Raw genomic sequence first — 15,742 nt, forward strand, 5'->3', positions numbered from 1 at the left:
CCCTCTGCGGGCTACAAACCCATGGACTAAGGGTGCGCAGAACAAGCGCTGAGGACATGAAAGCGGGTACTTGGGTTAGGGTTCCGGGGCGGTCTTCGACCCCGCGAGGCCGTCCTTTTCGTTGGCGGGACTTCCTGACCCTCTCCTCCGCGGGGTGGGCAGGTCAGCGCTCACGCGCTTCGCTGCTCTCATTCCCAGCGCCCCCTGCGCGCGCCCAGCTGGAGCTGCAAGTGCCCGCGGGTCTCACCAGGCTGCAGGCAGTGGAGGGAGCGGAAGTGGTACTCCCTGCGTGGTACACCTTTCGAGGGGAGTTGTCTTCGGCCCAGCCGTGGGAGAAGCTCACCGTGATGTGGTTCTTGGAACAGGAAGGGAAGGAACTGAACCAGGTGAGGAAGGAAAGCGTCTCAGCCCAGACTATCTGATCACAGTGGGGCGGCGGGAACAGCTGGCAGCTGGCCGCTGGCAACGTGGGGTTGCGGGGTGGGGGGATCGACCCGGGAATGGAGCGCAGGAAGGAGTTTTCAGGGGAAAGCCAGGCCCTCCTTACCGGTTCAATTTGGTTCCGATCTTGGAGGCATCCCAAAAGAATTCACTTTTCCCCAATTTTCCCTAGAAATCCCGCACACAAAACACTGAAAAGTAAAAAGAGGCATTTTATTTTGCTATGGGGGTTGGTGGGTAATCTATGATTGGAGGTTGAGGTGGGGAGGGTTAGAGTATCACACAACTTTTAAAAGTTGTGCATCTTCCTGTTTTCATTCTCTGCTTTGGACACTGTCACAGGCCACTTCTCTTCCCAAACGATTATCTATCCCACTGCCCCTTCTATACCCACCTTGAGAGGCAAAGGGCAGACTCCTCCCACAATCTCCCACCCAGCCTCCTTCCTGACATTACACTTAAAGTCAGAGACACCCAGGGGCCAAGGACACTTCATTTGCAGAGCCCCTTACTTGCATGGCTCCTTCGAAGCCCAAGAAAGTGTTCAAGAGGTCATTTGATAACTAGGGGGTATGTATAAAATAGACTTGGGGGTAAATCCAGGTTTCATAGGGCCTGGACTTATTCATTTGGGGCGGGGAGGGAGCATCTTCAAGAAAAAGAAGATAAAAGATCTTTTTAAAATCTTGGATCTACCTATGCCTGCAATCTAAATTTCTTTCATACATAACCCCTATTTACATTATCCTTCACCCATTATACCACCTTTCTAAACACCCCAAGGGGGAGATGAAGAGACAATGTATAGGGGATCAAGAGCCGTTCTGGTGGAGAAGACCTGTGGGTGGTGAGAGGGTGGCTAAGGAGATAGGGGTGAATAGGGAACTGGTACAGGTTACAGGGGAAGGGGACTGGCTGAGCCTGCGGGCACAGTGCATGCATGTACTAATGGGGAGGCATTATGCCCACACCAGGTTTTGGCGTACATCAGTGGGAGCACGTCAAGCAAACCCGGAGTATCCCTGGTCTACTCCATGCCCTCCCGGAATGTGTCCCTGCGGCTGCAGGGCCTCCAGGAGAAAGACTCCGGGTCCTACCGCTGCTCTGTGAATGTGCAAGACAATCAAGGCATGAACAGGGGCCACAGCAGCAAGACTTTAGAACTCAGTGTACTGGGTAAGTGAGAAGCACCCACTTTCCAGTACCTCCCCACTCCCACGGGAGGTCAGGCAGGTCTCTCCCCCATATGACTGAGCGTGGAGATGGGAGGAGGGGCAAATGGAGTGACAGAGGGTATGTGTGTGGGAGTTGGGGGAGGGTGTGTCTGTTGGTCTCTTGGGTGTGAGTTTTTAACCAGTGTCCCCTCCCCTAGTTCCACCAGCTCCTCCATCCTGCCACCTACTGGGAGTGCCCCGTGTGGGGACCAATGTGACCCTGAGCTGCCAGTCCCCGAGGAGTAAGCCTGCTGCTCGATACCAGTGGGAGCGGCCGCCCCCATCTCCCCAGGTTTTCTTTGCACCAGTTTTAGGTGAGGAACTTCCGGAGACAGCTGAGACTCTAGCTGGGGTAGGGGATGAAGAGAGGTACCAGAGGGACTGGGGTGAAAAGGGAAGGCAATGCTGAAAGGTACTGGGGAGGATGGGGATGGGGGCGTGGAGAAAGAGCTTGCATGCAGGTGTTGGGTGCTTTCATGGTGCTGTGTAACCATGCTACTAAACCGGGCTCTGGAGCTGGCGAGTCTGCATTCACATTCCAGCTGTGCTGCTCACTAGCTGTGTGACTTGGTGCCTATGTTTCCTCATTTGTAAAACCGGGATATCAGGAGCCCTGATTTGAACACACCAACTATAAAAGTCATTTGGGGCAATTGGAACATTTCTTTTTCAATTTTAATGAGATATAATTGATGGAACATTTTTAGTTTGGAGTATTAGATTCTTTTAGAGAATTATTCATTTATCAGGTATGGCAATGGTATTGTGGCTATGTGGGGCAGTGTCCTTATTTTTATTTTTATTTTTTGGGAGGGAGGGGATTCATGCTTAAGTATTTATTTTAAAATATCCCAGAAAAAAAGAGAAAGGGAAATGAAATAAGTGTCGCTACATGTGAACAACTGTTAAGTCTAGGTGGTGGGTATATGGATTTTCATTTTGTCCCTCTTGCTACTTTTTATTTGTCCATTTTTATAATAAAAGTTTTTTATTTTTTTACATAGTCCTTACCTCATAGGTTTGTTGTTAAACTTTCCTAAGTTAGTACATGTAAAGAACTTAGTCTTTGGTGTACAATAAGTAGCCAAGAAACTTTGACTGTTATAATGATTATTTCATATAATCCTCTCAACATCATCCAGCAGGTCATATTACCCCATTTTACAGATGAAGCAATTGGGACCCAGGGATAGCAAGTAACTTGCTTAGTCACACGGCCTATTCTGGAACACAGGTTTTCTCTTTCCTAATGTTCTTTCTCTCACACTACTCTAGCACTCAGAAGTAAAAATAAAACTCATGTTTTGGTTTTTCTGGGCATCACTTCTTTAGCCTCCTTTCCCAATCAGTTGGGGACACTGAGCAATGGAAATAATGAGCAGTATTGAGCTAGCAGTTCTGCAACTGGGAGAACCCAGTGTGCTGGCTGTCACACCTTTTCCCTCCATCAGGCTCAGTCTCCCAGAGTCAAAGAGGACATTCCAGAGGAGGGGTAGGATTTTTTTTTTTAATGGGAAAGAGGACCCCTGGCCTGATGGCTAAATTGTGTCCACAGATGCCATCCGTGGGTCTTTAAGCCTCAAAAACCTTTCCACTTCCATGTCTGGAGTCTATATCTGCAAGGCCCACAATGACGTGGGCAGTGCCCAGTGCAACGTGACCCTGGAAGTGAGCACAGGTCAGTTAGGGGTAAGTGTGGTTAGGGAGAAGGTTGGTCGGTGGTGGGGTGGGGTTGCAAGAGAGGAAGAGGCCTCTCATTGTAACAGGGCAAGGAACTCGTCCTGGTCAAATGTTTGTACAAATGTTTGGTCAGTGACCGTTTTCTGCCTGACAGCCACCTCTTCTTAACAGGGAAAAAGAGGACATGTATATGGTGGCAATGGGGTAGTGGTATTGGAGAGGGGTCGGGAACAGCTGGGTGTCCTTCTCTGACACCAAGGTTTTTGCAGGGCCTGGGGCTTCAGTGATTGCAGGAGCTGTTGTGGGCACCCTGATTGGATTGGGGCTGCTGGCTGGACTGGTCCTCTTGTACCAACACCGGGGCAAGGCCATAGAGGAGCCTGCTAACGATATCAAGTAAGTGTCTCTGGTCTCTGCCCAGACCCAGCTCTCCTAGCTCCTTTTACAGAGGCTGGGAATTCAGGCAGCACTCATCTAATGGAAGGGTGGGCAGTGGCTGAAACACCATTCCTATGGGCAGATTTTAAGGGAGAGGAGAGATGACAGGGGCGGAGGGGAGAATAAAACAAGGCATGTAGATTCTCTCCCCCTTCCAGTTTCTGACTTCATTACTTCTTTGATGACTAGGGAGGATGCCATCGCTCCCCGGACTCTGCTGTGGCCCAAGGGCTCAGACACAATCTCCAAGAATGGGACCCTTTCCTCTGTTACCTCGGCACGAGCACTCAGGCCACCCCAAGGCCCTCCTAGGCATGGCGCATTGACCCCCACACCCAGCCTCACCAGTCAGGCTCGGCCCTCACCAAGGCTTCCCAGGACAGATGGGGCCCCCCCTCAGCCAATATCCCCCAGCCCTGGTGGGATCTCTTCCTCTACTCTGAGCCGTATGGGTGCTGTCCCTATAATGGTGCCCACCCAGAGTCAGGCTGGGTCTCTGGTGTGATGGCCCAGACGTTTTTGGCAGAGCCACCTGGTTTATCGCCTTCCTACAGGGATCACTATAGGGTTCACCCTAGCACTGAGGCCTGAGTCTGGGAGGGTGGCCACCTTCCAGATCTCCAGTCCTCTGCCCCCGCCTGTCTTTATTATGGGTAAACTGGGTCTCAGTTAAGACCCAGACTTCCAGGAAGTCGAAGAAGAGGAAATGGACCTGGAATTAGGAAGCGCCTCCATCTGCTCCTGGGGCTTCCCTGAAACTGCAGAGGAATGCTGCTGAGATTGGCTACCTCCTCCCGCTCCCACTGGGTCTGCCGGTCAATGAGTCCTCCAGGGCCCCTTGACCTGTACCCTGCCCCTATCTAACACCATCCTTCCCTCCCTCTCCAGCTCCCTGCATTAATATAACCTGTCCTGCTGGCTTGGTTGGGTTTTGTTGGGACAGGGGATAGGGAACATACTTGTTAAACTAAGTTGAAAGGCTTGGTTTTGTTTTTATTTTACAAATTTCAATAAAGATACATTGTGTTTGTATGGAAAGTAATAGTCAAATCACCTTTTCAAACTTGGAAATCCCAAGAGAAGTTAAGGATGACGCAAAGAGGATCCCTACCTCGGCTGCATACCCAGGACAGCGTCTCCACACAGCCTCTGCCTTACTGGCTCAGGACAGCTCTGCTACAGCTTTAAAAGGGTCATTTGCTGTCAGGTGGCCTGGGAGAGGCACAAAGAGCCTGAAGCCACTCTGAGCAGCAAGGGGATGTAATTGGTGCACGTTCTGCTGGAGCCTGAGTGCCTTGGGCTTGGGGGTGTGTGTGTGTGTGTGTGTGTGTGTGTGTGTGTACTTTGTCTCCTGTTTCCTCTTCAAGGGCTGGAGAAGGAACGTGACGGGGGCTTCCCTCTCTCGGGACCACCAAACGCTTAACAAACACATCTTGCCCAGCCAGCAGTGCCCCTCTGTGCTGCAGGAGAGCGGGGTGTAGGATATGGTGCAGGTGTATGCCCCAACGCCGCCCTGCCCTTTCCTACCAAGTGTGGGGGCTCCGCCAAGTATCGGTTTCTCTGCCCATCAAGGGGAGTGACTCTGGGAGTGGGGAGGAAGCTGTAGTTTCCATGGAGACTCCTACCTCCGCCAGTGGTGATAAAAGTGCCAGAGAAGGGATCTCTTGAGTGAAGAGGAGGGGCCTGGAAGGAACAAGAATCTCTGTAAGGGTCAGAAAGGGTCTGCAGCCTCAAAGTGGTGATGTCCTCTGCCAGGTCCCCGGCTGTCCAAACGCCTACCTCTTCCTCCAGGAACTTGCCCTCCAGAGCTGCAGTTCTGACTCCTTCCCTTCAGGTGCTCACGCCCAGCCCAGCCCTTTACCAAGGGCCTGACAGCTCCAAAAATTGAGGGGAGGAGGACGGAAAAAGGGAGTAGGGCTAGTGTGGTGCCAGAACTGTGCCTGGAGGAGGGAGAGGCGTTTCCTTACCCGTGGGGGCCGGCCTCTCGCCTTGTTTGCTCTGAGATAGCCAGTCTCGCCCCTGCCCAGCACGAGGCGGCTGCCCTGTGGGCGCCACCTTCCCTTCCCTGACCGGGACACCAGACCACAGACGGCGGGACGCGGCCATGACCCGACTCCTGAGGCCTTTGCTGTGCGGGGCGCTGCTGGGTTTGATCTGCATGACTGGTGAGGAGGGGGCTCGGACCGCAGTGGGGACCGCGCGAGGCAGGGGAGGGGCCGTCCAGGATCCATAGGGCGAGGACGGGGCGCGGAAGCCGGTCGGCGAGTTGGGCCTCCCCGGGAGAGCTGAGCCACCGCAGTACCATTGTCCTCCTCTCCCCGACAAACACACCCTCATACCTGGCCAATCTCGTCCTTTCACCCACAAAATCTGACCGCGACGTGGGCTCCTCCCTCCCGGAACCTCAGGTTTCGAGAAGGGTGGCGTTGGGGGAGGGAGCCCCCAGTCTCCATGTGGGAGCCGGGTGGGCCAGGCTCCAGACGGACGGGATTTGGGGCTCGGCCCAGCCCCCCTGGCCGGCCGCCTGAGCACCCTTCCCTGTGCATCCCCAGACCCGGGACCAGCCGTGGAGGTGCACGTACCTGCCGAGCCCCTGAGCACGCCCGTGGGAAAGACCGCGGAGCTGACCTGCAGCTACAGCACGTCGGTGACAGACACCTTCGCCCTGGAGTGGAGCTTTGTGCAGCCTGGGAAGCCCATCTCTGTGTCCCAACCCGTGAGCTGAGAGTGGGGGCGGGGGGGCGCCTCCAGCCTGTGGCCAGGTTGGCCTGTAAAGGCAGGAACAGGGGGCCTACCCAGGATGAGGGCACAGGGACCGGAGGATGCATTGGGGATCAGTATCCTTGGATAACAAATAAGTGGACTCTTTCTAGATCTTCTTAGGCCCGCCGTCTGTGTAACCCCAGATCATGTATGGCTCTGTTTACCCACCTTCCTTTCCCATATGCAACTCCCCTGTGTTAGGGCAGTCCCAGCTTTAGTTAATGATCCTATTGATGCTCAGCTGTTGTGAGTGAAAGTAGGATAAAATATTGCCCCTTCCAGGATTATTATTATTATTTCCAAATTGAGAGCCATACTTAGCTGAAAGCAATGAATCTAGCTCATTTAGTACCTAGGAAGTGATGGTATTTAGAGACAGACCTTCATGGTCCTGGCTACAGAGTATCAGAGTCCCTGCCTGGTGTAAGGAAGGGGCCCTTTTGAGAAAGGACTGTAGAGTTGATGCCAGGCAGGAAAAGATGTGGATGTGTGTCTCCTGCTTCTCTCCAGATCCTGTACTTCACCAGTGGACATCTGTATCCAACTGGTTCTAAAGCAAAGCGGGCCAGCCTGCTTGAGAATCCCCCCACAGGAGGAGTGGCCACCCTGAAACTGACTGATGTCCGCCCCTCGGATACTGGAACCTACCTCTGCCATGTTAACAACCCACCAGATTTCTACACCAATGGGTTGGGGCTAATCAACCTTACTGTGCTGGGTAAGGCAGGCTGGGGACCCACCAGCCACCCAGATACTCTAAATGATTGCAGTGGCCCTGCTAAATCTCCCTCCCCCACCATACCCTGACTTCCAGCCCAAGCACACAACTACACTGGGGACCCCAAGGGAAAGTGCCTCCTATCTACAGAGTCTTCTAATCCAGGTGGTCACACTCCTGCTTCACCCTCCTAAAGAGTGCTCCTCCCTGTCCCCAGTAACAAAAGTCCCACATGTAGGGGCTGAGTCATATCCCCAACAGCTCCATCTTTGGAGGAACCTCCCCTTTGTAGCTCAGATTCTGTCCCTCCCCAGGTCAGTGACAGAAAAGGGGAGTGGCCGTTACAGGAACAAGGGCCCCTCCCACTAAGCATCAGCTCTGTGTTCAGGGCTTCCATCTTACCCCACACTAGAGCCTGCTCAGAGATGAGCAAACAGAAAAACAAATAGGCTGGGGATGGATGTTTAGATGGGACAGAGAAGACTTAGAAGGTGGTATATGAGTTCATTCAAATACCTGAAAGGCTGTCTTGTGGTGAGAGTTTTTTTCATTTCTCTTTGTGGGCCCAGAGGGCAGGAATTGGGACCAATGGGTGGATATTATATTAACAGAGATTGTGGCTCAACATGAGGAAGATTTTTCTAACAATCAGAATTTCCAGTAGTGGATACCATTTCCTGGGGATGCAGTGGTATGTGAACAGAAATGGACCACTATTTGGTAGGCAGATTGAAGCAGGGAATTCAGCACTTAATGGGTGTGGGGTTAGAAGATTGCTAAAGTTCTTTCTGTGATTTTTGCAGTGCCCCCCAGTAGTCCCTTGTGCAGTCAGACTGGCCAAATCTCTGTGGGGGGCTCTGCTGCACTAAGGTGTAGCTCTTCCGAGGGAGCCCCCAGACCAGTGTACAACTGGGCCCGCCTTGAATCTTCTCCTACACCTTCTCCTGGCAGCATGGTGCAAGGTAAGGGCCAAGGGCATCGAGGAAGGGACTCAGGACCTGGGTAAATCTGGTCTCTAAACCCCACACACCCACAGTACCAGCTCCATGCCTGTGGGTATGAGACAGATGTTATACTTTCTCCCTCCTTCTTTGGTTCCTGCATTGGTCCCTCCTGTCTGTCTTCCTGCACAGTCTGTGACTGCATGGTTCTTGCAGCAGCATTTCTCAAGCTAAATGTACTCCTGATATCCTGGAAGAACGTGGAAGGCAGGGGCATTCTATGATTCCCATTTGTCTGTTTTCGGGGGATTTCTTAAGGGTCATGGATCATTTTCTAACTTCCTAGAGGGAAAACTGAGGCAGAGTAGCATAAATTGTCTTGAATCCTTTGGCCAGTTTCTCTAGAGAAACCATATAACTGGCTAAGAGCTTTGGCTTCTCAGCCCCCTTGTGCTGGCTCCAGTGCCCTGTCTCTTTCCCCAACCCCAGCCAACCCAACTGTCAATCCACAGAGCCCCCAGATCACCTCCTGGTGTGTGTGCTCTGTCTTCAAAGGGAAGGCGAGCAGCCTAGAAAAGCACTTGGTCAGCTTAGAACCACCCCAGAGGATAGTTTCTAGCAATGAAGCCTTTTATCCCCAGTCAGGAACCTGACATCAGCCAGTAAGCGCCCCACCCCAATTCCATTACCAGTTTCTGAACTCTGTGTGTGTGAGAGAGAGAGAGAGAGAGAGTGTGTGTGTGTGCAGTCTCCCCCTCCCCTGAAAAGGCAACCATATAGGGTGGGTGGAAAGAGCACAGAAATTGCAGTGGCTTTTGGCTTGGCACTTCCTCTCTGGGCCACTCCACACAATTACTTTCCTTCTCTGAGCCAGATTTCCTACTAATAAAATGAGGTTAGTCCCTTCCTGACAGGATGGTTGTAAGGATGAAATGAACTATGCTTTCATCATAGTAGGTGCTCACTGAGTCAAAGGAGTGATAGAACACTTCCTCTTTACCCTTTAGATGAGGTCTCGGGCCAGCTCATTCTCACCAATCTCTCCCTGGCCTCCTCGGGCACCTACCGCTGTGTGGCCACCAACCAACTGGGCAGTGCATCCTGTGAGCTGACTCTCTCTGTGACTGGTAGGAATGCTGGCCAGGGGCCAGGTTGGCAGGCCTGGGGTGTGGATGCTGCATGAAATTGTCTGAAGGGCCAAGGAGGATCTGCAGTTCTGAGGACCCTGTGTATCCTTAGACCCTTCCAAAGGCCGAGTAGCCGGGGCTGTGATTGGGGTGCTCCTGGGAGTGCTGTTCCTGTCCATCGCTGCCTTCTGCCTAATAAGGTTCCAGAAAGAGAGGAGGAAGAGGCCTAAGGAGACATACGGGGGTAGTGACCTTCGGTGAGCAGCAGGGTGGGGGTGTGTGCAGAGAGGGAGGAAATGGCTTGGGTAGGGTAGGTGATGTCAGTCCTCAAACTCTGACATCTTTGGGGTGTTTGGGTAAGGAGTGCTGCTCAGCCCTGGGATTTGGTGGTGAGGGTGGTAGTGTAGCCCGTTTGAGTGTGAACAGTATACAGGTGGAGAGGTTGGCTCACAAACTGCCCTCACACTCTAACTGAATTTCCACTGCTCAGTTTTTATGGCCTTTTCTACATCAACAGGATGTGGATGCCAGGAGTTGGATTTGTCCTGGGCACTCAGCTAAGTTTAGTTCTTCTGTGTGGGGCAGCAAGGAGAGGCCAAAGCTGCCTTTCTTATTCACTTCAGCTATTAATTGTGGGGTCCAGAGTAATATTTCTCCAAGCGTGGTCCTCTGATTATCCAGACAGAAATCATGGGGAGCTTGTTAACATTCAGATTCAGGCCACTCCCTACCCATCCTGAAGTAGAATACTTGTGTGTGTTTTGGGGGGTGATGGGGCCTGGAATCTTCATTTCAACCCAAGTTCCACAAATGATTCTCAGGTGTGGTAAAGTGTAAAAGTCCCTGGGTTGGGTGTGAGGGGGTCCTCTGAGGGATGCCTCCAGCCTTTACTGAGAATGTGCTTACATCTATCAGAGAGGACGCCATGGCTCCTGGGATTTCTAAGCAAACCTCTGTGAGGGACGATTCCAGCAATGAGCTCCTGGAGAGGCCCCCCTCTGCCAGCACTGTGACGACCACCAAGTCCAAGCTGCCTATGGTTGTCTAATTTCCCTCCTGATCCCTAAGGGGTAATATCAACAATTAAAAAACCTTTGGGTACCATGTTGACTTCCTCTTCATTCTGCTGGTATAGCAAATTCCTCAAGGCGGCCCAAGGAGTATTACCAGTAGAGGAAAAATGGGTTTAAAGTTCCAGAGGTGATGTTGTATGCGGAAAGTTTGGTTGGCTCCAAAGGGTAAGTTTTAACCGAGGTCCCTCTCCTTTGCCCCCCACCCCACCCCTACATTTTGGTTTGGTCAAAGGAGACTTGTTCAAATTTCCAGCGGTGGCCCTTTGCACCCAAGCACCCTCCCCTCTGGCACCCTTGGAACACTTGGACATTCCTCTTTATTGTTCACATTCCAACCCAGCACAGTCACATGCACACACGGAGATTAAAAAACCTTCCGGCCGCAGCCCCAGGAGCCCGGCGGGCTGGGGCCAGCAGGGCAGGGGTGGGGCCACGGCAGACCCCTCCCACCGAGCCTCCCGGCGCTCGGCGTTTGCATAACAAGAGAGCTGCGGAGGGTGACTCTCGGGGTGCGCTCGGGAGAGGGCAGGGCGCATTACAGGCAGGCTTGGGGTAGGGTGTAAAATAGAAACTTTCCTTCCCATCCGAGCCAGGGCTATCCGATACCATACAAACCCTTCTCCCCTCCTCGCTCCAGATCCAGAGTTCTGGGGCTGGGCAGTAGCGGGAACAGCACGAAGACAAAGGGCGCCCCCTTTAGCTGAGCATGGAACGAAAGGACTTTTTGTTGTTTTAAGTGGTTGTCCTCGGGTAACGCAGAGGCTATGGCGCCCTCCGCGGTGCGCGCTGGGGAGCGCAAGGCTGCAGTGGCAGCTGCATGCTGGTGCGGGGAAAGGGTCGAGCAGCAAAGAATGACGACTGGGGAGCGCAAGGTTTAGAGCGAGGGTGGGGAAGAAGGGCTATCCGGGACCGTACTAGAATAGAGAACTGAAAGGGCACGGACTTAAGAGAGTCCTCGACGGAGCTTGCTTGGGACAGGGTCTCTGGGGACGCAGGGAGGCTCCTGAAGCTGGCAGGTTGGTGGGAAGGAGAGGGTCACAAACACGGCAGGGAAGTCTCGTCACTGCGAAGGGGACGCGGCATCCATCTCTCCTCGGGAACTGAGGACAGAGAAGGTCTGAGCACCTGCCCTCTCCGGTACTTCCTCTCCCCCTTCCTTACCCCTTCCTGGACCGAGACACCAGGGCGTGAGCGCCAGGAGTCCCCAGGCACCCCGAGCCACTGAGCTGAACCGAGCCGCGGGCGGTTAGTGTGTGTACCATCGTGCTTAGAGACCCCCCGCCAGGCTCGGGTAGCCAAACGGGGTGTCTGCGTATCTGTGTTGGCCCAGGTGTGCCCAGCCAGGTCGCAGCCAGCCTCTGGCGTCTTGATGTATCAGAAACCCCGCAGGCGCAGGGTGTCTTTTCCCCGGCTGGGAGGGGTGAGGGCGGGCAGAGGGAAGGAGGTGGGGACTGGGTCCTTTTCTCCCACTCAGGGTTCCCACCCCGCCGCTTCGGTATCGTATTCATTACCTTCAAAAATGCTCAATTCTTCGGTCCGGGGGTGCAGAAAGGAGAGTGGAGAAACAGGTGAGCTCTCGGACCGCAGCGTTCGCAGCTCCCCCACCACTTCCCGTCTCGGATTTCCAGTACCCCAACCTTAGCTCCCCACACCCCTCTACACCCCCAGACCGCCCTGTCTTCCTTGCTCCTTCCGAGGAGGAGCAGGCGCTCTTAGCGGGTCCCGGGACTGGGAAAGGACCCGCTCACCTGGCCTAGTCACCGCTGGGGCCGCCGCCCGCGCCTCCCCTGGCGCCCCCAGCTCCGCCCGGCCCTCCGGGTCCCGGGCCCTTCCGGCCGCGTTCTCCGCTCTTGATCTTCTTCCGCGCCATGTGGCCCCGGAAACTCGCCTGGATTTTGGCAGCTGCAGCATTGGCACCAGGATCGTCTAGCGGGATGTCTAGAATGTCGTCGTCAGGCTTGGAACAGGCGCTCTCCTGGGGGTGGGGCAGGGATACCTGTGGGGTGACTGGGCCAAGACCCCGCGAGGGTAGGATTGGAGTAGAGCCTTGGGGGTTGAGACGAGGGCGACGCGAGTGGGAAGTGCAGAGAGGGCGTGGAGAAGGGCTAAGGCTGGGTGGGTGCGCTGGTGTCTGTGTCCTTCCTGGGCAGGGGCAGGCAAAAAGGAAAGTTCAGGTTCAAGTGGACACAGTTGTGTTCCCAACTCAGGAAAAAGTGCATGCTGGGATGGGATCCAAGATAGCCATGCAAGACAGCCAGAGAGCCCTGAGTGAGCCAAGGGCCCAAGCCATTAGCTGAGTTGAGGGAGCAGCAGAGCTGACTGGAGGGGGGCTTGGAGGAGCCAAGTGAACAACAGCAGGCACTCCTGGATGTGGCTGCCTCTTCCCAGTCCTCAGAGGTACCTGCAGCTCAGAAGGGCCCCTTCTGAAATCAGGATAATATCTACCTCTGTGGGTTGTGGGGAAGAATAAACATGATATGCATAAAGTTTCTGGCACAATCTAGTTGTTCAATAAATAGTAGCTATTACTATTGGGTTGTCAGAAAAGTCATGACGTATTTTTTTCTCTGTTTTTGTTGCAATAATGCGTCATGACTTTTCCGACAACCCAGTACAATTCTTTTGAATAATTTGATGTGAAATAGCTGTTTTTGTAGACTAAAAATGGTCATGTAAAAACAATTTCATATGTTTCAACCTAATAATAATGAGACCCGCCCCCATGCCCCAGGTTTGTTTCCCCAGCCTGCCCCAGCTGAGAGTAGAAAGGGACAGGGAACTGATGGTACTGATTTCAGAGACAAGGCTCTGGCATGGAGAGGGCCTCAGCTCGAACCCGGGTTGCTCACAGTGTTAATGCGGGCTGGGATACAGATTATGCAGTCAGAAGGGCATTTCTCCTTTGGTCTGACCCCCTGGCTTCTAGGAATTTGCTCTCTTTTTTTGGTCTGAAGACTTCCACTGCTTTCACTGTGTTTTGCTTCCTGGGCATGAGATGACCAAGGTCTCACATAGTCATTCAGTTCTACTCATTTTCCCATCCAATTCACAGAAGTCGGATGGGTATGAGTGGAGCTTTAGCATCACTACCCCAACCAGGTTCTGCCCCAGGAGCACAGGTTTAAACCCCAGATGCCTAACCACAAGTTTACAAATGCCTTCCCTCCTCGCGCTTCCCAAGTCTGCCCTCTTTTCCCGGGTTTCAGAATTCTTCAGTGTGTGCTCAAGATGCCCACAATTGAGTTAAATGCAGTTAAAATGAGTTATCAAGAGACCAGTATGATTGTGGAGGGCCCAGAACACTTTTTGTCTTTCCCTGGTCTAGTGCTCTCTCCCTGACATCTTCTTATTCCCTACCTATAAACCAAAAACAGCGCTTTTTGGTTCCTTGATTCTCAGAGCTCAAGCCTTTCTTGGAGCATTCCTAGGGAACAGGGAAGCTTCTCCTCAAAAGAAGACAACGATCAAAGAGACCGTTCCTGACCCACCTCTCCTCAACCTGCAGCTGTGGAGGTTGAGTGGGGGCAGGGGTTGCTATCCCCGACCACGACCACGCTAAGACCCATCTGCTGTCACCACCCACCCCAGCTGGATCCAGAATGGAAACCTGGAGGAACAACAGGCAAAGCCACCTCCAACACACTGCTCCTCCCATAGAATTGGCTCCCTCTCCCTCCAAATGAGCTGCTATGTGGTCTGTCCACAGGCAGAACTGGAGGAAGACTGAAAAGAATTCAGGAAGGGTCATGGTGCCTGGGCTAGTGCCTTCCAAAACCAAGATTGGATGGTGAGAGCTCCGTATGAACTGGAGAGCTTCTGGGGGACTGGTGGGCATGGAAGTGGAAAGTGCGCTGGTGAGCAAAACAGAAGCCATAGCTTCTGGTCCCAAATGTGCACATCACTTCACCTCTGAGGGACTCAGTTTCTTCAGCTGCAGCTAGAACTTGACCTAGATGAATAGTCTCCTTCAGCGCCCAAATCCTAAACGCTTTAAGAATTATCCTTGCCTACTGCTTGTTTTAGGTTGGGCCCTGTGCTAAGCGTTTTGTATATATTACCCCATTTAATCCCCATTTTAGAGGTCAAGAAACAGCCTCAGTCATTGTCTAACTTACCCAAGGTCACAGAACTGACAAATAGCGGTGGGATTCAGAAACCTGTGCTGTTAACCACTGCCTCAGGGCGGGTAATTATTTCTATGAGTTCAGCTGGACCAAGTCAACTAGACTAAATAAACGAAAGGAGTAGGATCCACCCCCTCCCCACCAATATTTCTTTGCCTTTCATATTAAGTCATATATATATATATATATATATATATATATATATATATATATGACTGTAAATCAGCAACTGGTACATTTGAATTAACAGCTCTCTTTTTTTAAAAAGCTGATCTGTTTTCTTCTTCTCATTTCTGTTTGAGCCTCCTTATCTAGGTGAAAGAAGGAAATAAGGCAGTACCAGGTGTTTCCCAAACACCAGGTCAGATGGTCAGCAAGGAGAGCCCAGAACTAACGATGAAGAGGGACCTGCCTCTCATCTCTCAGATGCATTGTTCTCCCCACACCTTCCAGTTCCCTTCCAGCACTGAGTGCAGCCCTCCACAGAATGGGGGTGGGGTAGGAAGATGCTCATTTCCAGCCTTGCCCCAACCCTCTGCCCTATCACCCCTTCTCTCTCTTCTTGCCCTGCTGTGCACTCTGACAATGGTGCTGTCTCTTGTTCAGCCCTTTAGCCCTGATGACCTAGGACAGGGCCTGAAAGGGAAAGGCTTGTATGTACAGAATACACTGGAGGAGGTGTCCCAGGGCCCTGGGCCACTGGGATAATTGTGTATTTCCCTCTTCTGTATTTTTTGGTGGAAAGATTCTCCTTTCCTTAGGGAACGAACACTCATTCCAACCATGCCTACCGATTATTCAGTTTGGCTTCCTAGGCACTCAAGGCATGGTCAGGGCAGACCAGGGCCTACAGGCATGGACCCCAACGTTCTACCCTAATTAACTCTACCCTAATTTGCACCATCGGAGACAAATTACATTCCTGGCCTCCTGGACTCTTTGCTCTCTCACCTCTTTCCACTGACCATGCCTCCTGCCTTCCTTTCCCATCATTGTTACCATCCCAGCAATATCGCCGCCCCCCATACATATACAGAACCTTCTATCCATTTATTTTCTCTACATTATAAAATAATGGAGCTCTTCAGTGAAGCCCAAGAACCTCCATTAAGAGCCCATTCCTCCTATCACAACCAAAAATGGCTTCCTGGAGAATAACAAACAGGAAAAGACTGGAAGTGTATATGTTATCAGGGTTTTCTAGGGGGGGTTGGGGGTTGGGG

The 15,742-nt window shown here is 52.5% G+C and overlaps 3 protein-coding genes across 5 annotated transcripts in view; 2 read left to right on the plus strand and 1 right to left on the minus strand.

Annotated features, from left to right (window-relative positions):
• On the plus strand, nucleotides 1–4,811 carry ESAM (endothelial cell adhesion molecule). Its single transcript, XM_019658931.1, has 6 exons — nucleotides 1–386; nucleotides 1,416–1,617; nucleotides 1,814–1,969; nucleotides 3,211–3,333; nucleotides 3,605–3,731; nucleotides 3,963–4,811. The coding sequence occupies exons 1-6, from the start codon at nucleotides 57–59 to the stop codon at nucleotides 4,276–4,278; spliced, it is 1,254 nt and encodes a 417-aa protein (XP_019514476.1). The 5' UTR covers nucleotides 1–56; the 3' UTR covers nucleotides 4,279–4,811.
• An 885-nt stretch (nucleotides 4,812–5,696) lies between these two features.
• On the plus strand, nucleotides 5,697–10,604 carry VSIG2 (V-set and immunoglobulin domain containing 2). Of its 2 annotated transcripts, XM_019658932.1 has the most exons (7): nucleotides 5,697–5,938; nucleotides 6,326–6,489; nucleotides 7,047–7,254; nucleotides 8,058–8,216; nucleotides 9,203–9,322; nucleotides 9,435–9,579; nucleotides 10,238–10,604. In XM_019658932.1, exons 1-7 carry the CDS (start codon nucleotides 5,878–5,880, stop codon nucleotides 10,368–10,370), a joined length of 990 nt encoding a protein of 329 aa, XP_019514477.1. In that variant the 5' UTR covers nucleotides 5,697–5,877; the 3' UTR covers nucleotides 10,371–10,604. The 2 variants fall into 2 exon arrangements, with proteins under 2 accessions (XP_019514477.1, XP_019514478.1); XM_019658933.1 differs by lacking the exon at nucleotides 8,058–8,216.
• Nucleotides 10,605–10,694: 90 nt separating this feature from the next.
• The window catches only part of NRGN (neurogranin), a 6,762-nt gene continuing 1,714 nt past the window's right edge, over nucleotides 10,695–15,742 (minus strand). Inside the window, exons 2-4 of one of the 2 annotated variants that reach the window (XM_019658935.1) lie at nucleotides 12,144–12,370; nucleotides 11,907–11,924; nucleotides 10,695–11,495 (exon numbers count right to left, since the gene is read on the minus strand). In XM_019658935.1, the coding sequence (XP_019514480.1) occupies nucleotides 12,149–12,370 (222 nt within the window). In that variant the 3' untranslated portion in view covers nucleotides 10,695–11,495; nucleotides 11,907–11,924; nucleotides 12,144–12,148. The other variant, XM_019658934.1, reaches the window with a different exon arrangement.

This window comes from Hipposideros armiger, unplaced genomic scaffold, assembly GCF_001890085.2.
Source record: "Hipposideros armiger isolate ML-2016 unplaced genomic scaffold, ASM189008v1 scaffold_291, whole genome shotgun sequence".
Lineage (NCBI taxonomy): Eukaryota > Metazoa > Chordata > Mammalia > Chiroptera > Hipposideridae > Hipposideros > Hipposideros armiger.

Coding starts and splice junctions, on each gene's coding strand:
- VSIG2 (XM_019658932.1), top strand. CDS start 5,878: ATGACCCGACTCCTGAGGCCTTTGCTGTGCGGGGCGCTGCTGGGTTTG. Junction 5,939..6,325: donor GGGTTTGATCTGCATGACTG/GTGAGGAGGGGG, acceptor GTGCATCCCCAG/ACCCGGGACCAGCCGTGGAG. Junction 7,255..8,057: donor AATCAACCTTACTGTGCTGG/GTAAGGCAGGCT, acceptor TGATTTTTGCAG/TGCCCCCCAGTAGTCCCTTG.
- ESAM (XM_019658931.1), top strand. CDS start 57: ATGAAAGCGGGTACTTGGGTTAGGGTTCCGGGGCGGTCTTCGACCCCG. Junction 1,970..3,210: donor TTTCTTTGCACCAGTTTTAG/GTGAGGAACTTC, acceptor TTGTGTCCACAG/ATGCCATCCGTGGGTCTTTA. Junction 3,732..3,962: donor GAGCCTGCTAACGATATCAA/GTAAGTGTCTCT, acceptor TTTGATGACTAG/GGAGGATGCCATCGCTCCCC.